Source organism: Salvelinus sp. IW2-2015, linkage group LG17, assembly GCF_002910315.2.
Source record: "Salvelinus sp. IW2-2015 linkage group LG17, ASM291031v2, whole genome shotgun sequence".
Lineage (NCBI taxonomy): Eukaryota > Metazoa > Chordata > Actinopteri > Salmoniformes > Salmonidae > Salvelinus > Salvelinus sp. IW2-2015.
Genome location: NC_036857.1, coordinates 15,862,019 through 15,888,854, shown reverse-complemented (window position 1 = coordinate 15,888,854; position 26,836 = coordinate 15,862,019). Strand labels below are relative to the sequence as shown.

At 42.6% G+C, this 26,836-nt stretch overlaps 2 protein-coding genes across 2 annotated transcripts; both read right to left on the bottom strand.

Annotated features, from left to right (window-relative positions):
- Positions 1-153: 153 nt before the first annotated feature.
- Positions 154-8,048, bottom strand: LOC111976463 (biglycan). The gene is made up of 8 exons (XM_024005297.3): positions 7,564-8,048; positions 5,635-5,892; positions 5,037-5,149; positions 3,657-3,870; positions 3,175-3,285; positions 2,943-3,036; positions 1,989-2,127; positions 154-1,815 (listed from the first exon to the last, which is right to left on the bottom strand). The coding sequence occupies exons 2-8, from the start codon at positions 5,882-5,884 to the stop codon at positions 1,618-1,620; spliced, it is 1,119 nt and encodes a 372-aa protein (XP_023861065.1). The 5' UTR covers positions 5,885-5,892; positions 7,564-8,048; the 3' UTR covers positions 154-1,617.
- A 77-nt stretch (positions 8,049-8,125) lies between these two features.
- On the bottom strand, positions 8,126-19,426 carry LOC111976224 (extracellular matrix protein 2-like). Its single transcript, XM_024004970.2, has 10 exons — positions 19,109-19,426; positions 18,711-18,836; positions 15,261-15,427; positions 14,541-15,063; positions 14,106-14,221; positions 12,820-12,955; positions 12,402-12,559; positions 10,417-10,556; positions 9,289-9,615; positions 8,126-8,869 (listed from the first exon to the last, which is right to left on the bottom strand). Exons 1-10 carry the CDS (start codon positions 19,278-19,280, stop codon positions 8,677-8,679), a joined length of 2,058 nt encoding a protein of 685 aa, XP_023860738.1. The 5' UTR covers positions 19,281-19,426; the 3' UTR covers positions 8,126-8,676.
- Between the last annotated feature and the right edge of the window lie 7,410 nt (positions 19,427-26,836).

The window sequence follows — 26,836 nt, the reverse complement described above, 5'->3', positions numbered from 1 at the left end:
CGCTGTTGAGTGGAACAAACTACCACAGCATCTCAAAGCCATACCAACCATAACCACTTTTCGCTGGCTAATGTGTGAACAATATAACCTTTTTTTGTTTGTATCTACAGTATGTAATTGTATTTATGTAAAAAATAAGGACCACAATAGAAATAAGTCCCCGATTTTATTGTGCAATCCTGGTCACTTTTAAAAATCTTTGTACCGTGTGGATATATGAATGTTTTTAAACTAACAAATAAAATCAATCAATCCAAACTGTGCAGTGGCCATTTGATGAATGGATAGAGGCATTATAAAACACCAAAAAGTTGAATGACATTCTGAGATTGTCAAGCCAAGCCTTCGATACTGGGTAGGCATACAAGGTAGGGASGGATGTATTTTCCGTTAGTCGAGATTTACATAGCCTATTTATTGTGGTGTTGAAAACGCAAACTATGATATTGAAGCACCCAAAGTCGGTATGCTTTGTTTATTGGTTGTTTGAAAAATGTGTCGCATATATTTAATATAATTATAAACATGGCATCAAGATGTTGAAAATATAATGTCTCCCTAGCCTAGCTGATCATTGTCTGCAGCCGGCTCTGATTATAGTGTAGGCCTAATGAAACAGGGAGAGTGAGAAATAAGACCCCTCTTATGACTGTGATGGAACATTTTATTGGTTGTGCTTTTCTAATAACCAATTTCTGTGTTCATGCATGTGACTGATTGAACGAAACCTCATTATCAGTATCTGCAATTTGGCAGTACGCCCAGAACCTTGTTTTGAGAAAGGGATATCTCAGTTTCAAGGTCTCAGCTTGGAGAGAAGAAGCCTCGTGAGGTATTGGTCAGTCACATGAATGAACCAAACATTAATTATGAATTAATTATGAATGATGAATAAGCTAAATCATGCAAATATAACTTGTCTGTGTAATTATATAAGCGATTTAACGGGACAGCCCTAGCGGAGCTCACTTCAGGCCGATACTTTATGCATCTAAGTTTGACTGTGACCTCTCCAGCATGCTGTTAATAAAAAAAGGATTAATTTAAGATTGAGTTTGTGTCCCTGTGTAGAATTTCCACGACATGACATTCATTTGTTCAAGATTTCAATAAAGGGTATGCAAAACATATTCTAAATAATCTTCAATATTCTGCAAACACATCATGACAACAACATTTTTTCAACAACATTTATAAGAGAGATTCTTCTGAAGGTGCTTTCAACTGTCAGTTTGTATTGTTCTTCTATATCCAATATTTGAGATCAGTTGTCAGATCAGAGGTAAGTTGAGATAAAACACAAACAAAAAAACAAAATCACAGAGAATCCCAAATTGCTATAGACCAGCTGAATTGAAAGTAACATACATCAAAAAGAATTGTATTAAAATACATTTGATTGGTTGATTGAAATGATATGGATGACCAATTTCTTTCCAATATACAATGTCACCCACTCCATGCATGCAAAACAAACTTCAGTTATGTTTTAGTTATTTATCTTTTACCATACATCAGGCTCTTTCTATCAATAAATTGTTTTTTAACTGTGTAACAAAGTTATTTATTTTGTATCTGAGTTGCATGTATTACCCTACAGCTGGTGCCTCTCATGCACTACTTTTTGTGGTTGCCAAACTGTACAGCCATCCTGTTGCTGACACAGCGGAAGGTGGCCGGCACCACCTCCCAGTAGTTGATTGGGTTATCAAAGAGACTGATCCCGTTGTAGTAAGTCTTCTTGACACCAAAGCCGTTAGGGCAGAAGTCATTCACGTCAACCTGGCTGATGTTGTTGGAGTGAAGGTAGACTACCTATTTAAAAACATTACATATATCAACTGTTATCAACATAACATAACATATCAAGTGAAATCACCAATGTTGATGTTTAAAAAACATTACAGATATTAATTGTTATTAACATAAGTGAAATGACCAATGTTGATGTGATTGATGCTGCTTCACAAACCCCCTCCACACTTTACCTGCAGGTACTTCATTCCAGCAAGGCCTCCAGGGACATTGGGGATCCGGTTGTTCTCTAGATGCAGCTCTCTCAGGTTTTGCAGGTAGTACAGGCTGCCATGCTCAATGTGACGAATGTGATTGTAGCCTAGACCCAACCTAACACACACACACACACACACACACACACACACACACACACACCACACACACACACACACCACACACACACACACAACACACACACACACACACCACAAATCAAGTGATTGATGAGACAATGAAGGTACCACTAAGAGGGTGCTACTATCACAATGATTCCAGACATTATTTATTTTGTGCAACTTGGACAATGACTCTTCCTTTATGCTGTTGTTACTTATATGCTTTTTTTTTTTTGTATTTTCTCCCCTTTTTCTCCCCAATTTCAATCTTGTCTTATCGCTGCAACTCCCCAACTGGCTCGGGAGACAAAGGTTGAGACATGCGTCCTCCGAAACATGACCCGCCAAACTGCGCTTCTTAACACCCACCCACTTAACCCGGAAGCTAGCCGCACCAATATGTCAGAGGAAACAGTTCACCTGATGACAAAGGTCAGCCTGCAGGTGCCTGGCCTGCCACAAGGAGTCGCTTGAGCGCGATGAGCCAAGTAAAGCCCCCCGGCCAAACCGTCCCCTAGCCCAAACGACACTGGGCCAATTGTACGCCGCCCTATGGGACTCCCGATCATGGCCGGTAGTGATACAGCCCGGGATCGAACCCAGGTCTGTAGTGATGCCTCTAGCACTGTGATGCAGTGCCTTAGACATCTGCGCCACCTGGGAGGCCGCTGTTTATTTTCTACATATTTTTTTAACATTTTAAGATAAGTAGTGAACATCTTCAGCATTCATAAACTCCTCATAAATTCATAATTAGATGGAGTTTTAGAAACTCTCCGACATTGAACACCCTCTTGTAAAGCTACGTACCTGTGCAAACTCTCATATTGTCTTAGGTCTTCTAGTTCAATGGCTTGAATTTGATTGTGATCCAAATGCAACTCATGTAGACCCTCAGGGAGATCTAGATGGAGAGGGAAAACAGGTGACCGCTTGATTCAAAGGACTTTCAGTGGAAATATGTGGCAAGTAGCAATGAAACAAATATTGCCCTGCAGAACACTCCAAAGAAAATTATTATAAAGGTTGTCACGTTTTCTACCTTTAGGGATGCCTGTGAGTTTTGCCTCAGAAATGCGAAGGAAGGTAAGTTTAAGTCCATCAAAGGCTCCGGGCTCAAAACCACTGTTCTGAATAGGATTCCTCCCCATCTCTGAGGAAGAAAAATATGTGTTTTAAGTCAATGCCACAACCTGCTCCAGTACTCAAGCGGCTAGACTTACACTTCAAAGACATTAAGATGTTAGATGTGTTATGGTGTTTCCAAACAGAAAAAAACAGTTGCTAATGTTTAATCTGGTGCTAACACATAGTAAATTTACATTTAACATTTACATTTAAGTCATTTAGCAGACGCTCTTATCCAGAGCGACTTACAAATTGGAAAGTTCATACATATAATCATCCTGGTCCCCCCGTGGGGAATGAACCCACAACCCTGGCGTTGCAAGCGCCATGCTCTACCAACTGAGCCACACGGGACCATGGCCTAAGGTCTTTTATAACTATAGCTTGCCATCTCACCAATGCAATTCATGCTGCGCAGGCCAGAGAAAGCCCCAGATGCCACCCTCTTGATATGGTTGTCGTGGATGCGCAGCTCCACCAGGGAAGAGGGCAGGTTCTTGGGCACGGCCGTCAGCTGGTTGTGGGAGAAGTAGAGCTTGTGCATCCTTTTGAGGGGCATGAAGGCCCGAGGGTGCACCCTGGAGATTTTGTTATTCACCAACACCAGAGCCTGAGAAAGGAGGCATAGGTCATGAGGAGACCAGCCACCCCTACCCAAAATAAATGTGTTATATACAGTTAATTCTTGAATTGCGGTGGCATTTAGGCATGGAATTTTGGAAAATATGAACTTTTTATTTAAATGTATTTGTGTACATCTTTCCATTATAAATCAGCTAATATGGCAGCTTAATTACTTTAAATATGTTTTACCATTAGGATACCATTGTGCCACCAATAGGAGTAGTAACACCAATGATTCTAAAACCAATGAGACATTTTTGGTTATTGAGGATTTTCTTAAATGGAGGCCACAGATCCTCAAATGTAAGGTCATTAACCCTTTAAAAAACAATTTACTAAAATGATATGATTAATACTTTTGCTCACAGTGTTATTTCCCTTCATTTGAATCGAGTAACACCAAGTGACACTTTTGATTTAGCCACCCCAAATTATCAATGGAATCCTTAAATTTGTGACATAGTGAAAGGGTGTGATTAGCTAATAATTTTCTTTAATATATGTACCCCTCCCCCGATAGGAGTTTGCCACTGGAGGGAATGCTGAAGGTCCTTGTAAATCTTTGTAATGAGTGATTTTCAAGGCGGTAACACCAATGACATACAACTGAGGGAGATACATTATACTAGTAAAAAATAGCCTTCTTTGTTTGTATTGATCTATACAATACTATTAAATAATTTTGTTCACTTTCTATTTTTGAAAAGAACAGATGGATATCTCTAAATCCCCAAAACATGTCACCACAACTCTGCACATCACTACTGGCACAAACCAATTTGCTTACCCTAAGTACTTTAAACAATGCATGAACATAAAGTTTTGCAGTATAAAGGACTTGCATTATTGTTAATATAAATATATTAGTTCAATATACACAAAAACATGTATGATGTATAACTCTTTGTCATTTGAAAGTGCTTTTCATGGTTGCAAATGCAAGGGACGCAAATGCCACCACAATTTAAGAACAACCCATATATTATACAATGTATAATTTGAAGACACGTCATTAAAAATATGCCTCTTTTTAGTTAGGATACTGAAAGGGTGTGCTACGATGAAGAAAGCAAAGACAGATAAGTGACGTTTCTTTCTATTGAAATGCCAGAACTCTCTTCCACCATTTGTGTTTTGACTGTTGGTGCTCACATAGAGGTTACTGAGTCCCTTGAAGTCATTCTCTCTTATCTCAGTGATCTGGTTGCTTTGAAGGTCCAGGAGCCTGGTCTCCGGGGGGATGTCATATGGCACATAGTGTAAACCTGCGGATAGAAACTACAAGATTAACTTACCTGCTTTATTTTATACACTTTACCACATTCTGTCAGTTCACAATGATAAGAAATCAGTTGCAATATAATATATTGTGTTATTGCTTCTTTACATTTTTTATAAAAATCTATGAATCATGACAATATCAAACACACACAGTGTGTTCTCAGTCTTAAGGTTATATGAGGATAAATCCACAAGTTAGAATTTATCGTCATGCTGTAATTTGGTCAATGCTGAGTAATGCTCTGGGCTGTGGTTTGTACCCATACAGTATATTGTTGTTTATGTGTGAGCTCAGCTGTCACCATATAATTAAGAAGAAACCAGATGGCCATGATTCCACGTAGCACTAAAAAGCAACGTGCAGATGTGCGACTGCTGGCTACACATTAACAATTGTGTGTTCAGTGTAAAGAATCATTTGGAGACAATATGATATTATAATATTATGACATTGTATCTCTTCACCCACCCAAGTCAGAGCACTGCACAACATTCTGGTTACACTGACAGCCGAATGGGCAAGTAGGCTGTTCTGGTTTAGAGTATTCCTCAACCGCTGAGCCTTCCTCTTCATCGTTCATCATCATCATCATCAGCCCCTCTACATCGATGCTCTTCCCAAAGTCCAATAAGCCCTTCTGCTCAAAGGGCAGGGCCACAGAGGCGGTGGGAAGAGGGGTGGCACACAGCAGGAGAAGGACAACAGAGAAGGGAAGCATGGCTAGGCCTTTAGTTGAAGAGAAATTACAAGGGGAAGACAAAAAAGCACACAGAAATGAGCAGCAGTCTATTAAGTGTCACAGTTATGAATTCAGCAACTATCTAGCTATAATTCCTGTAGCCTACAATTGGAGAGTTGCCCACACACACACACACGCTATGCTGCCCTACAAATGCAAAACACAGTAACTACGTAACTCCAATGTTTCTGATACTCCATGATATATTCTGATCAACTGGCTTGTTCTTGTGTCAGGAAACTAAATACCACATTATTCAGATAATATACCTGGCCATTACAACAGATCAAATATTTTTGACCAAATTCGTAGTTACTGGGTTTTGCCTTTGTAGGGCAGTATAACTAGCATTGTGTTACAGTTCACTCCTCCAGTCCAGAGTAATCTCATTGTCAACATTGCCACTCCAGAGCAAAAGCCAGTCCAAAAGCAATTGTAGCCAGTGACAAAGCATGAAATACACTCTGGCTTTCATACATCTATTTGTTAGGCTTCAATCTCAAGATGTGATCTATCATATCTGTCATAGGCGTTCTCTCTTAAAAGCCAATCTTATTCTTCCCATCAATTTTGTGGTTGGTATAAGAGGCAGTAAAATCATGGACCATGGATACTATGTGGTCTTTGAGTCTGTAACTATGACATCTGCTCTCATTAATTATTTGCTTTTAGCTGAGGCTGTGGCTTCTTTAATTTATGCATTAAAATTGTAAAATCTCAGATCCAGTAACATATAGCAAAAGACAATTCCGGCATTACATATAAGTCTGTGTAATATAGTACAATATAGTACAGTGTGTGTGATCTGTCAATATTCATTAGCAGGATTGTAATGCAAACTATCAATAGATGCCCTAAGGTCATTTGGGATAATCTCAGATAAACCTTCAGCTAGAAGATTCTTGATGAAAATAAGAACATTGAAATGGTTTGTTCTTCAAAGAGGGTTTTCCATGTGAGCAAAGAGCCTTTGCTGTGGAACTGGAGTTTGGCATTTCCTTGCCTTGCCACGTGTTGTGAAAGGCCTACTCCCTCCCTTAGCACTCCCACATCCTTTACCACAGTAAGGCCCCAGAAGCCACATAACTGGCTGGTCTCAGGCAAGGTTTTTTATAGACCCTCTCTGTCATAGCACTCTTTCCCCCAAACATGATCTATATCAGCAGAGTGTCAAATCTCTAAATACACGAGAATCTCTAAATACATTGCATGAGATGTATGATGTACACAATAATTACTTATTTGCTTAGTCGATCATTTTGTAAAATACTTGTCTCCCTGCAGCGAGCCCTTTAACTACAGTATGGGGTGGCTCTGAGTTTTTAATGTTTGTGAAATTATCCTCATCTTTGTTCTGTTACAAGATCCATTTATTAAACATGGCCAATAAAAGGAATATAGAATGTGTAGACAAGGTAGGGTTGTGTTGCCCCCAGAAGGCTTAAACAAATTATTCAAAGCTAAATAGTCCATTTCAAATGTCAAATATTACTTTAACAATCAATCTTTTTTCAAATGCAGAATGTTAAACCAACTGTGGAACTGTAGAATAAAGCTGTAGATTATAGTCCTCCTATTGTAAACCATACTGAATATACTATTATCTGTAGGTCAAGAAACTCAAATAGAAGCTCAAATATATTTACTAAGACACTTACCGTTGCAGTTCTTGGAAAAACAAAAAATTATTTACTAAATAAATGAAAGGTACAAATAAATGAAATAAGGATGAATTCAACCTCAAAGTGATATACAGGATACGTGTTTTATTCCATGTGATGATCCTTTATCTGTGAATCCGTCTGTCAGCAGAGTCAGAACTCTGCACAGTACCTGTTAAAAACCACAGAAGTAGTTACCAAAAGGAAAAAAACAAGTATTTTAAGCCATAACCCAAAATTGGTCCAGTCCCCTTTTCATTGCTGCTTCATTGTGTGTTTGTGCGTGTGTCTGACAGAAAGAGAGAGAGAGAGAAAGGGAGAGAGATTTGAGTTATTTTAAACTTATTTTGATTCAACGTTTGAGATCTATATACATACATTTTTATTTAAGCTACTGTATAAGGCCAAAATAAAATAAAAAGTACTATCACAGCACTAATAGGGCAAATACAAAATCCACTATGAATAAAATATCCCGCAACACTCTACCCAGTGCTACACAGGCAGATTATTTGAGGTACTAAGACTATTTACAGTTACCATAGACAATGACCAGCAATTATCTAAGATTTTTTATTTTCACAATTTTTCATTACACAAGTTTGTCACAAAGTTGAAACAGTTGTACAAACAACAAAACAGTGAGTTTAGTATAGAGGGCACCTGGACATTTAGGCTCTCACTACTGTCAAGTAGCTACCTGTGTTTCCCTTGGTAACCCCACATTATTTTTCTTTCAATACATGCTACTGTATCAAGCAAGGTCAAAGTCACAAGTAAAACCTAGAACTGCTTTACATAGTGAAGCTTTAAAACAGGAAAAACACACACAATCGCTCTCATTCATTGTGATAATGAAGCCCACTGACAAAGGGCTGGTTGCATAAACATTGCCCTAGAATTATGGTCAGACTTAGGATAGAAGTCTAATTTCATCTGTTGCATAATGCTTGGGTGTCATAAGTCTGACTAAGCTAATCACAATCAGAGACGGACTCAGAGGAAATTATGTAATGAGAAACGCAGACAAGGTGTAACCCAGGACAAACTGACGGGGGGGTGGGAGAAATGGGTGAAAAGGAAGGAGGGAGGTGAGGAAAGGGGGGGGTACTAGTAATCTTCATGGTGGTAATCTTCCTCGTAACTCTGCGGCCGTAGTATGATGCTGTGGTAGGTCTTGATGCAGGAGAGGGCGGTGGGCGGGATGAGGCGCCGGTCAATCAGGTTGTACTCCAGGTGAACGGAGACTAGGGGCGAGTCGTCACTCAGGCGCATGTCACACAGAGAGTTCAGAGGAACGTATCTGCAGGGAGGAAAGAAAAAGATAGACATTCAGTCACCACCGACAGAAAGACAGATACTCAGACAAGACAGAACAACCTTTGATCCGACTAAAGGAAATAACGACTGAGAGAGAAACATAAATTACACGTTGAGATTCACAATAGCAATTTCAGATCTGAATGTGCCATTATGGTTAGTGGCAACTGTGCTCTTCTCAAAGTTGTTTCATCTCCCAATGGGAGGAAGAGGACTGTATCAAGCAAGATTAAAGTCACAAGTAAAACCTAGAACTGCTTTATAGAGTGAAGTTAGTTACGTTAGATAATGTTGCGGCCGCGTTACCTGACAACGTTGCGGCTGAGTTACCTGATAACATTGCGGTTGATCTACCTGATAACATTGTGGTTGATCTACCTGATAACGTTTTGGTTGAGTTACCTGATAACGTTGTGGTTGAGGCGGAGGAGGTGCAGGCTCTTGAGCTTCAGTAGCCCCCTAGGGATGGAGTGAAGCTGGTTGTGGTCCAGCAGGAGTTCAGTCAGAGAGTTGTACAGGCCCAGGAAGGAGACATCATCAATGCCGTCGTTGGCCAGACTGTTGTGGGACAGATGAAGAAGGTCCAGTCCCGGTTTAATGTGGCCAAACACGTAGCCAGGGATCCGCTCGATCTGGTTGTGGTGCAGGTGAAGCTGCTGTAGGCCCACAGGGAGGAAGGAGGGAACATGCACCAGCTTATTGTGCGACAGGTCCAACGACTCCAACTTTCTGAAATGGTAGGGAAAATACAGGGAGATCTTTTGCTCAATATGTGGAAAGTTTCGAAGACATGAAGAGATAGAAGGTAATGTACTGTATTATGTCTCCAGTTAAAAGGGGACTTTTTCAATCTTAGGACTATATTTCGAGTCCACCTTTTCTTTAGAAGGCTGGTTCAATGTTTCCCTTTTCTCCATCTTTCACCAGAGGGTTCCATCATATCCACCACATTTGTCTCACAACATTGTAGGAGTTTCAAACCACTAAGAGCCTTAACACAAAGGCCGTTGGCCAGCAGTCCCTCCCTTTGGGCTTGACTCTCTACAACCTATCATAAAGCTGGACTGTGTCTGCTGCGCCGCTGTCTAGCCAGCCACATCAGCATGCCCCAAAACAATGTCCTCCATGGCTTTGTCCTCTATTCTCTTGTTTTTCCTTTTCTCCTTTTTCTTCTAAGATGCAATTAAAATGATATTTTCCTCTCGTTATTGCCAGGAAACTGGGAGACTAACACATGTACAGAGTGTCAGATGAATTACATCATTTAAACTTTTGATTAAGAATCCTGTATGCAATAATGTTGATGTTCATGCATTTTACAAAAGCTTTCGTTAAAACAAATTATATTCAATGCATTCAAAAAATAAATACTGAGGTCACTTTTCTGCAAGATCAGAAATGGGAATAAAATGTGTTCCAACATTCCCTTCAAGGTGGCGCTCAAAACCAGAGTAAAAGTAATCTTTACACTGAACAATAACCTCCTAAATGCTGCAAAAGCAAGAATGGAGAGAGGTTGTTGGGACTTACAATAGGTGTATCCAGGCCCTTGGGGCTATGCGGTCCTCCCGGATCCTATTATGACTGAGATCTAGAAACCTGAGGTTGACGGTCTTGTTGAGGATCCCCTCATGCACCTCTTCTATTCTGTTATCCGACAGGTGAAGCGCCTGGGAATACAAACCGCAAAACCCTTTGAGTATTCGTGTTGTTAGGGGGGTGAGGGGGACCTACCTAGTCTACACACTACAGATTGGGAGTTAATAATATACAGTACATTCAGAAAGTATTCCGACCCCTTCACTTTTTCCACATTTTGTTACGTTACAGCCTTATTCTAAAATTGATTAAATTGTTTTCCCCCACATCAATTGTTTCCCCCCACATCAATACCCCATAATGACAAAGCAAAAACTGTTTTTTAGAAATGATAGATTTTTTGTTGTTGAAAACTACAAAAACAACAACATCTTGGTGATGATGCTACAAGTTTGGCACACCTGTATTTGAGGAGTTTTTCTGCAGATCCTCTCAAGCTCTGTCAGGTTCGATGGGGAGGGTCACTGCACAGCTATTTTCAGGTCTCTCCAGAGATGTTCGATTGGGTTCAAGTCCGGGCTCTGGCTGGGCCACTCAAGGACATTCAGAGACTTGTCCCGAAGCCACTCCTGTATTGTCTTGGCTGTGTCCTTAGGTTTGTTGTCCTGTTGGACGATGAACCTTCGCTCCAGTCTGAGGTCCTGAGCACTCTGGAGCAGGTTTTCATCAAGGATCTCTGTACTTTGCTCCGTTCATCTTTCACTCGATCCTGACTAATCTTCCAGTCCCTCCCGCTGAAAAACATCCCCACAGCATAATGCTGCCACCACCATGCTTCACCGTAGGGATGGTGTAAGGTTTCCACCAGACGTGATGCTTGGCATTCAGGCCAAAGAGTCTTGGTTTCATCAGACCAGAGAATCTTGTTTCTCATGGTCTGAGAGTCCTTTAGGTGCCTTTTGGCAAACTACAAGAGGGCTGTCGTGCCTTTTACTGAGGAGTGGCTTCCGTCTGGCCACTCTACCATGAAGGCCTGATTGGTGGAGTGCTGCAGAGATAGTTGTCCTTCTGGAAGGTTCTCCCATCTCCACCGAGGAACTCTGGAGCTCTGTCAGAGTGACCATCGGTCAACTCGCTGACCAAGGCCCTTCTCCCCCGATTGCTCAGTTTGAACGGGCAGCCAGCTCTAGGAAGAGTCTTGGTGGTTCCAAACTTCTTCCATTTAAGAATGATGGAGGCCAGTGTGTTCTTGGGGACTTTCAATGCTGCAGACATTTTTTGGTACCCTTTCCCAGATCTGTGCCTCGACGCAATCCTTTCTCAGAGCTCTACGGACAATTCCTTCGACCTCATGGCTTCGTTTTTGTTCTGACATGCATTGTCAACTGTGGGACCTTATATAGACATGTATGTGCTTTTCCAAATCATGTCCAATCAATTGAATTTACCACAGGTGGATTCCAATCAAGTTGTAGAAACATCTCAAGGATGATCAATGGAAACAAGATGCACCTGAGCTCAATTTCGAGTCTCATAGAAAAGGGTCTGAATACTTATGTAAATAAGATATTTCAGTTTTTAAAATTTGTATAAATATGCAAAAAATTCTAAAAACCTGTTTTCACTTTGTCATTATGGGGTATTGTGTGTAGATTGATGAGGGGAAATAAATGTAATCAGTTTTAGAGTAAGGCTGTAACGTAACAAAATGTGAAAAAGTCAAGGGGTCTGAATACTTTCTGAATGCACTGTATGCGCACGCAATTACCAAATTACCAAATTACCAAAAATAATATCTTTAGTCAAACATCTGAAACCTCTCATAGTCTGTAGACTATTCCAAAACCTATTTCAAATAAGGTGATGTTTCAAATGTCTGAGAGCTATGCTCCTTTGTATGACTGAGGCTACTGCATATCATTGGCTCCTGCATGCTCACTACAGTGACATCACAGGCACCTCGTCCAATCACTGACCTGCAGGGTCACAGGAAGCCCAGAGGGGATGGCCCGGAACTTGTTGTCCTCCAGTCGCAGATAGATGAGTTTCTTAAGGGGCCGGAAGGTCAAAGGTGACACATTCCCATCGTGGAAGTGGTTGTCCTCAAGCTCCAGTGTCAGCAATTTGGACAAACCTGAGGAGAGACACATTTTCAAATCCCAACATGACAATATCAACATATAATATCAACATACAATAATCCAATGTAATTTGACTTGTTTTGCTGATTTTCGTTGCTAAATGAGTTACGCCAACAATGCTAATGTGCTAATCTGCACATCCTATCTGAGGTCACTTGAAATAGTACTGTAGGTGCTCAGATGCAAGCTAAGCTTGAACAAACAAAGCTTTGTACATATACTCTCTCTCTCTGTAAACTCCACCTTTCTATACCTTTAAAGCTGCTAGGTGTGAGGCCCAGGATCTTGTTGTCATTGATCTTAAGCTCCACCAGGGATGGCGGTAGAATCGAGGGGACTTTGGTCAGATTGTTGCCATCTAAATTCAGCCTCCTCAGCTGGGTCAGGTTCTGAAACAAGCCAAGAATCTCCACACATTAGAACATTAGAGTGCTAAGCGTGATTTAACCAGTGTCCCTCTCTCTCTCACGGCCAAGCTCAAGAACTGCAATGTTACCTTACACCTATGACATGGGCCTTATACCAGTATAACCTGTGTACCTACCAGTTGAATAATCTATGCAAGTATTATACCCTGTAACAGGCTAGTAGGCTTAGTACACAATAGTATTTTTCAATGGTGCAGGAATAATATGATTTTTCCCAGCAATGGCAGTTCTCCCAGTGGTGATTTGATTGAATTCCACCCTATGTCTTATTCATGAAGTGCTTTTTGTGACGTGTTTTGTTATCAAGTCTGTCCAACTCTGAGATGTACTGCAAGCAAAGTAGTTAATAAACACTAATGCTCTCTCAAGGGAATTTTTAGTACGGTGAGCTCCTGGCATCAGGGACTGACACCTTAGTGGGAACAAGTGCATTTAAAAAATATACATTTTATTTTATTTAACCTTTATTTACCTAGGCAAGTAAGTTAATAGTAAGTAGTAATAGTAAGTAAGCCAAACCCTAACGACACTGGGCCAATTGTGCGCCACCCTATGGGACTCCCAATCACGGCCGGTTGTGATACAGCCTGGAATCAAACCAGCGTCTGTAGTGACGCCTCTAGCACTGAGATGCAGTGCCTTAGACCGCTCCGCCACTCGGGAGACCGCTGCGCCACTTAGGACGCCTTGCGAGTTGTGGCTTGTCTGTTGACCGACAATATTCCCAGGTTCATTGCAACAGCTAATTGACATTCGCCTCGATGGGGCCAGATTAAACTTCTGTTCTTATAAGCTACCCGGGAGACAGCAAAAGTTCTAGCAGTCCAACTACAAGATGGATCATTTTGTTTAAATATTAGGCACTACCTATAACTTAAATGACTGTGACATGCACATACCTGTACTATTCTGTAACACCACACTGTGACATAACATGTTTAAATTCTATCATAACAGGCTGAGAGTAATCCAGGTAATGCAGCATGATAAGGGTCAATAGAGCCCTGAAGTAACATGAGGCTGAGATGTGTAGGTGGGTCTGGGAGCGCAGTAGAGTTCCAACTGGAACTAAAGCCAAATGTGTTGACATGAATGATGCTCTCAGACTCACCTGGAACAGGTCAGGGCTGATGGAGGAGTCGTCCAGCTTGTTCTTGCTCAGGTCCAGCCACTCCAGGTTGGGTAGCCCAGCCAGCGCCCGGGKAGGGATCTTATTGATCTTATTGTCTGATAAAAGAATAGAACACAAGCTGACCCAGTTTCCTCAAACCAAGAAAGGCCTGGGTCCACATGCCATTGCACCTGCCTTAATGTTTATGCAGTATCTTTGTGTACAAAATATGTTTATATATGCAACTGTGTAAACACCGCAAAGGACATTTGATTGCATTGAAGCACACAACGGTAAATCCTTTGCCTTCCCGAAATTCCAACTTATTAAACATAGTTACCCATTTTAGTAAGCCTGAACTCAGATTCTTGTCCCCCCTCTTGACTCTGCTAATTGTCCCTGTAAGTAACATGTGAGATCTCTGTATATCCTCACCTGCCAGATAGAGGGTCTTGACCCCCTGGTCTGAGAGGATGGGGATGTGGACCATGCCAGTGCTGCCACAGGCGATCAGAGACTCCGAGAGCAGGCAGCCAGCAGGGAGAGACTCCATGATGCTGTGTCTCCTGGGGAATGTGACCACAGCACGTCCCGGCCCCCTCGCCATGGGTCTCCTAGTGGTGGTAGTAGCCAGTCGGCCAGTCGCCATGGTGACTGGTCTCCCCATTGGTGCCAACCTCATGGTGGGTTTTCCGTTGGCCCTGATGATATAATCGTCATCGTCGTCATTATCATCATGCTCGCTGTGGTCATGGTCATCGTGATCGTCATCATCGTAGGGAAGGTACGGAAGGCCGTCTTTGTTTATCTTCGGGTCACGCCTCTTGGCCACAGGGACCTCGGTCTTCCTGACTTTTGTTTTCACAGCCATTTCCTGTTTCTTCACAGACACGTTTTGTTTCTTCACTGCTACTTCTTGCTTTTTGTTCTGGGTGGCCACGGATTTCACAACAGTAACCTGTACAACATAGACATCACACACAAAATATATTAAATTATATATATTCAATTCCTCAAAAAATCCCTGTCAGTCAATACTCAGTCATAGGCAAAACATTAATACAATAGTCAAAGCATTGTTAGTTCATCTGCTGTGCAGTTCCTATAGCATTGCCCTCTTCATTTTCCCATGGGCACCATTGGGTGGGCACCCACCACTTTCGCTGGAGTAACATGCCGCTCCTCCTTCTTCTGACGTCCTGCTCCTCCTTCTTCTGATGTCCTTTGGAGACTCTTCTTCTGCTTTGGAATCCCCTCTTTCTTTTCTGCATTAGGGGAGGGTTTCTTGGCTTTGGGAGCCACCGTCTGCTGGTTATTTGAACCTGAGGAAGAGGGCAATATATGTTACATTCATATTTATACAGTATATACAGTACCAGTCAAAAGTTTGGACACACCTACTCATCACAGGGTTTCCCTTTATTTTTACTATTTTCTACATTGTAGAATGGTAAAGACACCAAAACGATGAAATAACACATATGAATTCATGTAGTAACCAAAAAAAGTGTTAAACAAATCAAAATATATTTTATATTTGCCTTGATGACAGCTTTGCACACTCTTGGCATTCTCTCAACCAGCTTCATGAGGTAGTCAACTGGAATGCATTTCAATGAACAGGTGTGCCTTGTTAAAACTTCTTATGGCTGCAGGGGCAGTATTGAGTAGCTTGGATGAAAGGTGCACAGAGGTGCCCATAGTAAACCGCCTGCTCCTCAGTCCCAGTTGCTAATATATGCATATTATTATTTGTATTGGATAGAAAACACTCTGAAGTTTCTAAAACTGTTTGAATGATATCTGGGAGTATAACAGAACTCATATGGCAGTCAAAAACCTGAGAAAAAATCCAAACAGGAAGTGGGAATTCTGAGGTTGGTCGATTTTCAACCAAGACCCTATTGAATACACAGTGGGATATGGATGAGTTTGCACTTCCTACGGCTTCCACTAGATGTCAAAGTCTGTAGAACCTTGTCTGATGCCTCTACTGTGAAGTGGGGCCGAAGGAGACAGGAATTAGTCAGGTCTATCATGACCTGACCGCGCGTTCACATTAGAGGGAGCTCTGTTCCATCGCACATCTGAAGTCAATGTAATTCTCCGGTTGGAACGTTACTGAAGATTTATGTTAAAAACATTCTAAAGATTGATTCAATACATCGTTTGACATGTTTCTACTGACTGTTACGGATATTTTTGACATTTCGTCTGCTTTTAGTGAATGCGCTTCCTGACTTTGGATTTGTTTACCAAACACGCAAACAAAAATAGCTATTTGGACATAAATGATGGACATTACCGAACAAAACAAACTTTTCTTGTGGAAGTGGGAGTCCTGGGAGTGCATTCCGACGAAGATCAGCAAAGGTAAGTGAAGATTTATAATGTTTTTTATGAGTTTTGTTGACTGCACAATTTGGCGGGTAACTGTATGGCTTCTTTTTGAGGCTGAACGCTGTTCTCAGATTATTGAATATTGTGCTTTTGCCGTAAAGCTTTTGAAATCTGACACAGCGGTTGCATTAAGAACAAGTGTATCTTTAATTCTATGTAAAACATGTATCTTTCATCAAAGTTTATGATGAGTATTTATGTTATTTGACATGGCTCTCTGCAACTTCTCCAGATATTTTGGAGGCATTTCTGAACATGGCGCCAATGTAAACTGAGGTTTTTGGATATAAATATGAAACAAAACATATATGTATTGTGTAACATGAAGTCCTATGAGTGTCATCTGATGAAGATCATCAAAGGTTAGTGATTAATTATATCTCTATTTCTGCTTTTTGTGACTCCTGTCTTTGGCTGGAAAAATGACTGTGTTTGTCTGTGATTTTGAGGTGACCTAACATAATCGTTTGTGGTGCTTTCGCTGTAAAGCCTATTTGAAATCGGACACTTTGGTGGGATTAACAACAAGATTACCTTTAAAATGGTATAAAATACATGTATGTTTGAGGAATTTTAATTATGAGATTTCTGTTGTTTGAATTTGGCGCCCTGCACTTTCACTGGCTGTTGTCATATCATCCCGTTAACGGGATTGCAGCCATAAGAAGTTATTAAAAGTTAATTTTGTCACAGTTTCTGTGTTATTTGATTGTTGTTTCCTTAGGTTACCGCTGGAGGGCACCCTTACCCTGTTTTCTAGTTTCCAGGTTACCCTGATTATTACTTATTGGATTCACCTGTGTTTAATTACCTTCTCTGTTCACCTGGTTGCCTTGTTATTTAGGTTCCTCAGGTGGCCTGTATCTTTGCTTAGGTCTAATGTTTTATTTGTGTGGTCTTGTACGGTTGCCTTGTTTCTGTTAAGACTCTAAGTAAATGTTCTGGATTTACCCTTACCTCTGCTTGCTGTGTTTCTCTGTGCCTGGGTTCGAGTTCGTACTAGCATCAGTGTTACAAATTTGTGGAATTTCTTTCCTTTTTAATGTCAATCAGTCAATCAGTTGTGTTGTGACAAGGTAGGGGTGGTATAAAGAAGATAGCCCTATTTTGTAAAAGACCAAGTCCATACTATGGCAAGAACAACTCAAATAAGCAAAGAAAAACGACAGTCCATCATTACTTTAAGACATGAAGGTCAGTCAAGCTGGAACATTTCAAGAACTTCATAAGTTTCTCAACTGTTCAGAGGAGACTGGATGAATTAGGCCTTCATGGTCGAATTGCTGCAAAGAAACCACTACTAAAGGACACCAAAACACGAGCAATGGACATTAGACCGGTGGAAATCTGTCCTTTGGTCTGATGTGTCCAAATGTGAGATTATTGGTTCCAACTGCCGTGTCTTTGTGAGATGCAGAGTAGGTGAACGGATGATCTCCACATGGGCAGTTCCCACCGTGAAGCATGGAGGTGTGATGGTGTGGGGGAGCTTTGCTGGTAACACTGTCTGTGATGCATTTAGAATTCAAGGCACACTTAACCAGTATGGCTATCACAGCATTCTGCAGCGATACTTCATCCCATCTGGTTTGGGCTTAGTGGGACTATCATTTGTTTTTCAACAGGACAATGACCCAACACACCTCCAGGCTGTGTAAGGGCTGTTTGACCAAGAAGCAGAGTGATGGAGTGCTGCATCAGATGACCTAGCCTCCACAATCACCCGACCTCAACCAAATTGAGATGATTTCGGATGTGAAGGAAAAGCAGCCAACAAGTGCTCAGTATATGTGGGAACTCCTTCAAGACTGTTGGAAAAGCATTCCAGGTGAAGCTGGTTGAGAGAATGGCAAGAGTATGGAAAGTTGTTATCAAGGCAAAGGCTGGCTACTTTGAAGAATCTAAAATATATTTTGATTTGTTTAACACTTTTTTTGGTTACTACATGATTCCATATGTGTTATTTCATACTTTTGATGTCTTCACTATTATTCTACAATGTAGAAAATAGTCAAAATAAAGAAACCGTTGAATGAGCAGGTGTGTCCAAACTTTTGACTGGTACTGTATGTACACAATTCCATGCCCTGATCCGTCTGTACACTTTGTCAGCATGGACATTTCAACTAAAAAGCTGCCATTAAATATAATAGCCACAAATAAGATTACAATCCTTCCATAACAATCTACAACTTGAATGCCTACCGCCGCAGGGGACAGGGTGACAGCTGACAGTTCCCCTCTGACACTGGCACACGGAGCAGGGCTGAGGCGACCACATGGCCCTGTCAAACAGGAACATCCCATTCACCGAGCACTGCCCGCTGCCACCTGCAAGGCAGACAGAACAACAGACACACAAACACAGCATTACTCACCCAAACTACACATGATCCACAGATAAGGTCTACATGAAACTGATGCTAAATAAAACTATATGCACCACACTCTGTCTTTGAAAACTCAGTGCAGTTCTTTCTGAAGGATTGTGGACCACCCTTGACTTGGGAGAACACACTGTAATCACAAAAACTAGAAGCACTGTGAAGTATGCATGCATGTTGCCCCCACCATCCTTTTCCAAGAGCATGTTGAAAACTTACCAGGGAGGAGAGCATCATCAGTATTATCCGGTTCAGGTAAGTCAGCTGCTACCACGGGGTTGGAGCTCCTGGACTTCTCTGTTCTATGGCTAGGCTTCCCATCAATTAGTGAGGCTGCTGCATATAAGCAGAAAAATAGGAGCGCTAATCTGTTCATGGTCAGCTCTGCCATGGACTCTCTTGGTCAGCCTTCTTTTGGACAGAAACCTTTTCAAAGTGAGTGTGAGGAATCTCAACTCCTGAAGGGCTTTTATAGACTCTCACCCCCAGGACATGATTTTTGGCCACACACCCCAGAAAACCCCCAAAAGGTGAGAGGATAGAGGAGTGGTGGGAGGAAGCAGGGGAGTAAGTGAAAAAAATAAAAGGAAAACATTTTCAGGACAAAGACCCCCTTTCATTCATCTTTAAGAAACCACCTACCTCTCCTCTCCACCCACAGCCCCTGGTATACCTAACAAACCAATAGAGGAGGTCCAGTCAGAGACTGCATATTGGAGGGAGACTGCATATTGGGGGTGTCAAATAATTACTGTGACGTCAACCAGCGGAGTGCTTTCTGACATCCCAAACAGACAGTTTATCTAAGGCCCATTCCCATTGGCCACGGGCCAGAAGAGGTATAGCCCGCTGTACGGTATGGCCAGAAAGGAAGAAAAAAAACTCTCCAAGCTCTCCAATCGGAGTCCAGCTGGAATGAAAGGTTGCTTTGTGTCCAACACCTCCCTAGCCCACCCCACCACCAACCACTACCAGCCAGCAGGACAGCGAGACACAGAGACCACACTCCTGAGAAATTCTTGGACTTTTCTCCCTCTGCTTTTCGACCCTGCTTGACCGCATGGTTTTCCCCCTGTAGTGTCACCAGGGCCTTGCATCTCTGTTTACACACACAATATTTGTAACTTAGACAACCACAATATATGTCGACACTGTCGATTCATGTTTCCTGATATAGTACGTTTAGTATACATAAAAGCTTAACCTTATCTTTGAGTGGAGTGTGATATGATTGCAGCAACACTTACTGCATTCTGGACCACCTCTGTTACTGTCCGTCCGTACTATTTCTCCCAGTATGACCCCTGGTTGCATTTCATGTCTAATTTCTCAAAACCACATCCAATCATCCTACTCCTACTTCATTGTGATGTCCACATCCTGTTTGTGAGATTTAAAAAGGTGTGCCAGACACCAACTGCTCAGAGTGAGTAAATACCAAACACTCCTACATCATCCTGCTTATAGAAACAGACACCTGCAGACCTGCTGCATGGCCAACCAAAAGCAAAACAGACTGTCATCTCAGCATATGCCCTAGACACTTATAGGATCAGATTTACTCAACGATTGCACTAGTTCAACGTTTGCACCTGGACCCGTATTCATTATCAAGGATGAAGATAAGACCCAGCTGCAGACCACGTCGAATAAACAATAGTTTAATAATCCAACAGGGGCAGGCAATAGACAGGTCAAGGCAGGCAGGGGTCAGTAACCAGAGGTGGGGCAATGGTACCGGATGGCAGCCAGGCAGACTCAGGGTATGCAGAGGTCAATAATCCAGAGGGGGCCAAAGGTACAGGTCAGCAGGTAGGCTCAGGGTCAGGGGCAGGCAGAGTGGTCAGGCAGGCGGGCTCAGAGTCAGGATAGGCCAGGGTCAAAACCAGGAGGGTGAGAAMAAGAGAGACTGGAAAAAGCAGGAGCTGAGACACAAAACGCTGGTTGACTTGACAAACAGACAACGGACAAACAGGAAACAGGAGACAAAGGGCTGTGAGACATAGGTTTGACTCTGGACATATGAAAGGTGGGATGTATACGAAGGGTACGGGGCAACAGAAGATGAACAGCAGAGGGGCCATACCATACCTTCTGCCCAAGACGATACCGGGGTCCGATGGAGATCCGCTTGTCGTCGATACCTGGAGGTGGTCTTGAGGGGGGCCGACCGGGCTCTACTCCAGGTACGACGACAGCGGCGGACAAACATCTGGTCAGAAGGTACGCCGACCTCCTCCTGCTCGGGGAAGAGCAGGGGCTGATACCCCAGGGAACATTCAAACGGAGATAGCAGAGCAGGCAGAGGGTGTTGTGGGCGTAGTCGACCCACACCAGCTGCTGGCTCCATGAGGTGGGGTTGGCAGAGACCAGGCAGCGCAGAGTAGTCTCAAGATCCTGGTTGGATCGCTCTGACTGGCCATTGGACTGGGGGTGGAACGGGAGAAAATGAGGATGTCATCTAGGTAGACAAAGACGAACCGGTTCAACATGTCGCGGAGAACATCATTGACCAGAGCCTGGAACACAGCTAGGGAGTTGGTAAGGCAAAATGGCATGACCAGATACTCGTAGTGACCGCTGGCCACGTTGAAGGCGGTCTTCCACTCGTCCCCTTCCCTTATCCGCACCAGGCTGTAGGCGTTCTGTAGATCCAGCAAAGGTACAAGTCGGCAGGCTCAGGGTCAGGGGCAGGCAGAGAGTCAGGCAGGTGGGCTCGGAGTCAGGGTAGCTAAGGGTCAAAACCAGGAGGGCGGGAAAAAAAGAGACTGGAAAAAGCAGGAGCTGAGACACAAAACTCTGGTTGACTTGACAAACAAGACGAACTGGCAACGGACAAACAGAGAACACAGGTATAAATACACAGGGGATAATGGGGAAGATGGGCGACAACTGGAGGGGGGTGGAGACAATCACAAGGACAGGTGAAACAGAAAAGGGTGTGACATTCATAAAGAATCTTAGGAGTGCTGATCTAGGATCAAGTCCCCCCCTGTCTAAAAGGCTAAACTGATCAGTGCTATTACTCTGGGGCAATTTATGAATATGGGCCCAGATATTTACTGGTAAAGGTCAATGAAAGATTGTGAGAAGGAAAAGCCTGACAGCTAGTATAGAAAACATGGGTTAGCTTTGTTATAACAACAGGTGCAAACAATTAATAAATCTGTCCTAACACCTTCAAATGTACTACACGGTCTGAGAATTCTGAAATCTTTAATATTTTCACAGTGCCTTTTTACTAAGCAGGTGATTGGCTAAGAGGATGACCTCAATTGAACCTTGACAGCGAAACACAGAAACGTTATTTGAGTCGATGTGAGAATCAAGTCTGGTTTGCAACACAATTAATTTAATATTTTTGGTTTTACTTTTACCATCTCTCACTGTTATAGAACGTTTGTCTCAATATATATGTTTTAAGTACCCAAACCTATGTGCAGTATCTGTTGCCACAATAAGGGAATTACATAATTCCAGACACAAAATAACATGTGGTTATTTTTTTATTGAACCTTTATTTAACTAGGCAAGTCAGTTAAGAACAAATTCTTAATTACAATGACAGCCTACCAAAAGGCAAAATGCCTCCTGCGGGGACGGGTGCTGGGATTAAAAATAAAAATAAAAATATAAATATAGGACAAAACACACATCACGACAAGAGAGACAACACAACACTACATAAAGAGAGACCTAAGACAACAACATAGCAAGGCAGCAACACATGACAACACAGCATGGTAGCAACACAACATGACAACAACATGGTAGCAACACAACATGGTAGCAGCACAAAACATGGTACAAACATTATTGGGCACAGACAACAGCACAAAGGGCAAGAAGGTAGAGACAACAATACATCACGCAAAGCAACCACAACTGTCAGTAAGAGTGTCCATGATTGAGTCTTTGAATGAAGAGATTGAGATAAAACTTTCCAGTTTGAGTGTTTGTTGCAGCTCCTTCCAGTCGCTAGCTGCAGCGAACTGAAAAGACGAGCGACCCAGGAATGTGTGTGCTTTGGGGACCTTGAACAGAATGTGACTTGTATGTGGAGGATGAGGGCTGCAGTAGATATCTCATATAGGGGGGAGTGAGGCCTAAGAGGGTTTTATAAATAAGCATCAACCAGTGGGTCTTGCGACAGGTATACAGAGATAACCAGTTTATAGAGGAGTATAGAGTGCAGTGATGTGTCCCATAAGGAGCATTGGTGGCAAATCTGATGACAGAATGGTAAAGAACATCTAGCCGCTCGAGAGCATCCTTACCTGCCGATCTATGAATTATGTCTCCGTAATCTAGCATGGGTAGGATGGTCATCTGATTCAGGAATAGTTTGGCAGCTGGGGTGAAAGAGGAGCGATTACGATAGAGGAAACCAAGTCTAAATGTAACTTTAGCCTGCAGCTTTGATATGTGCTGAGAGAAGGGCAGTGTACCGTCTAGCCATACTCCCAAGTACTTGTATGAGGTGACTACCTCAAGCTCTAAACCCTCAGAGGTAGTAATCACACCTGTGGGGAGAGGGGCATTCTTCTTACCAAACCACATGACCTTTGTTTTGGAGGTGTTCAGAACAAGGTAAAGGGTAGCGAAAGCTTGTTGGAAACTAAGAAAGCTTTGTTGTAGAGCATTTAACACAAGATCCGGGGAGGGCCAGCTGAGTATAAGACTGTATCATCTGCATATAAATGGATGAGAGAGCTTCCTACTGCCTGAGCTATGTTGTTGATGGAAATTGAGAAGAGCGTGGGGCCTAGGATTGAGCCTTGGGGTACTCCTTTGGTAACAGGCAGTGGCTGAGACAGCAGATTTTCTGACTTTACACACTGCACTCTTTGAGAGAGGTAGTTAGCCAACCAGACCAAAGACCCCTAAGAGACACTAATACGTCTTAGCCGGCCCACAAGAATTGAATGGTCTACCGTATCAAAAGCTTTGGCCAAGTCAATAAAAATAGCAGGACAACATTGCATAGTATCAAGGGCAATGGTGACATCATTGAGGACCTTTAAGGTTGCAGTGACACATCCGTAACCTGAGCGGAAACCAGATTGCATACCAGAGAGAATACTATAGACATCAAGAAAGCCAGTCAGTTGATTATTGACAAGTTTTTCCAACACTTTTCATAATTAGTCACATTTGCCACACACCTTTCAAAATAGTATTTTTACTCAAGGCCTGGCATAGCACTTTCAGAAATGTTTTACCATTTATGACAGAGTTAGAATAGATACAGCCATATGAAGCTTATCTTGGCTCAAGACACAAAGAAACCTGAAACCTCACTACATTCAAAGAAATTATGATTACATCAGACATAACCAGTTTGCCTCAGTGCAGTTTGTGGTCACTTATCTCCAGAAATATAACCATTATTTAGAGTCTGTATATTTTAGGTCAGAATAAGAAATTTGACCTGGGACCTGTAATCCAGCTGGCAGACAATGGCAGGTGCTGTCTGTCTCTCCAGCAGTAGTTGAAGAGCGAAGATGTATCACCATACCATATGCTCTCTCTCTCTCTTTCTCTCTCTCCCTCTCTATTTCTCCCTCATTCTCTCACTGTCCCTCCCTCTCTCTCTGACAGCTGAAATGTTGGTGCAGGCGCACTATTTCCAGTCAAGGACACAAAGCATCCAAAATAGATTTATCTATGTACAGTATCTGTTGTCATAATGACTCCACCAGCCTCTTCTTTGCTGATTTTAGCAGTTCGCTGTATATACTGTATGTCATAAACATATTATACATCTATATAGGATTATCAAGAATCTAAGGAACGTACAGACCAATACAATCCAATGTTAAAAATAATCTTTGACGATGTCACATTCTGACCTTAGTTTCTTTTTATGTCTTTGTGTTAGGTTGGTCAGGGCGTGAGTTGGGGTGGGTAGTCTATATTCTGTTTTCTATGTTGTTGTATTTCTATGTCTGGCCTGATATGGTTCTCAATCAGAGGCAGCTGTCGATCGTTGTCTCTGATTGACAATCATATTTAGGGAGCCTGTTTTCCCCATTTTGGTTGTTAAATGTTCAACAGGGAGTTGAACATTTAATGAACGGACAAGTGACAGAACAGGAACAGCGTCAGAACAGGGGGAACAAAACAACAATAATACTGAAGTGGGGAACAACCTCGGGAAGAAACAGATAAAGGGGAGGTAATGAAAGCAGGCGATTGAGTCCAGTTGAGTACAATGAATCACTGATGCACGTGACGAGGGAAACAGGTGTGCGTAATGATGGTGGCAGGAGTGCGTAGTGTAGGGCAGAGTGGGAGTAGGCGTGACAGTACCTCAGGCGTCCCACCTGAGCGAGCCTGACGGGCCTACCGAGGCATGGGCGCTGGACAAGCCGGCTGGGGCGTAGAAGCCAGACGAACCGGCAGAGGCGTGGGAGCCTGGCGAACTGGCTGAGGTGTGGGAGCCTGACGATCTGGTTGAGGTGTGAAGCCTGATGATCCCGCTGGSACGTGGGAGCCTAATGAGTAGGCTGAGATGTGGGAGCCTGATGATCCGGCTGAGGCGTAAAACTCTGACCATCCGGGTGAGGCATGACGTGGGATGGGAGCCTGCTGAGCCAATCAGGGCAAGGAAACCTCTCGAGCCAGCTAGGGCGTGGAAGCCCAACAAACCAGCTGAGGCACCCCACTGGTTCCATCGGCGGCGGCCCCGGACCCAACTTCACCACCAAGACCAAAAAGCCAGCACTCCCCGATGCTTCAAATGGTGGCTTCAGCATTCTGTAAGAACCAACGCTGGAGATAAGAAGCAGGTACAGGGAGTTGGACATTTAATGAACGGACAAGTGACAGAACAGGAACAGAGTCAGAACAGGGGGAACAGAAAGACAATAATGCTGAAGTGGGGAACAACCTCGGGAACAAACAGATAAAGGGGAGGTAATGAAAGCAGGTGATTGACTCCAGGTGAGTCAAATAAATCGCTGATGCGCGTGACGAGGGAAACAGGTGTGCGTAATGATGGTGGCAGGAGTGCGTTGTGCAGGGCAGCCAGGCGCCTTCGAGCGCCAGGGAAGGAGAGCGGGAGCAGGCGTGACAGTCTCTCAGTCGAGCAGTGTATTTCAAACACAGATTCAACCACAAAGACCAGGGAGGTTTTCCAATGCCTCGCAAAGAAGGACAACTATTGGTTGATGGGTAAAAATAACAAAAGCATTAAGCATAACATTAAATATCCCTTTGAGCATGGTGAAGTTATTAATTACACTTTGGATGGTGTAATTAATCCAGTCAAGACAGAGATACAGGTGTCCTTCCTCAGGGATTTCCCCATCAGGCCACTAGTGACTTTAAAACAGTTTTAGAGGTTAATGACTGTGACAGGAGAAAACTGAAGATGGATCAACAACATTGTAGTTGATAACCTAATTGACAGAGTGAAAAGAAGAAAGCCTGTACAGAATAAAAATATTCCAAAACATGCCTCCTCTTTGCAACAAGGACCTAAAGTAACACTGCAAAAAAATTGGCCAATCCAATACAACACATTATTGAGTACCACTCTCCATATTTTCAAGCATAGTGGTGGCTGCATCATGTTATGAGTATGCTGGTAATCGTTAAGTACTGGGGAGTTTTCCAGGATAAAAAACAAATGGAATGGAGCTAAGCATGGGCAAAATCCTAGAGGAAAACCTGGTTCAGTCTGCTTTCCAACAGACACTGGGAGATGAAATAAGGTTAATAACCTAAAACCTAAAACACTGTCATGTTTTGTCATTGATTATCATGTCTTGTCCCTGTGCTTCCCTCTGCTGGTCTTATTAGGTTCTTTCTCTTTCTCTCTCTCTCTCCTCCTCCCTCTCTCCCTCTCCCGCTCTCTCTCTCTCTATCGTTCCGTTCCTGCTCCCAGCTGTTTCTCATTCTCCTAACGACCTCATTTACTCTTTCACACCTGTCCCCTATTTT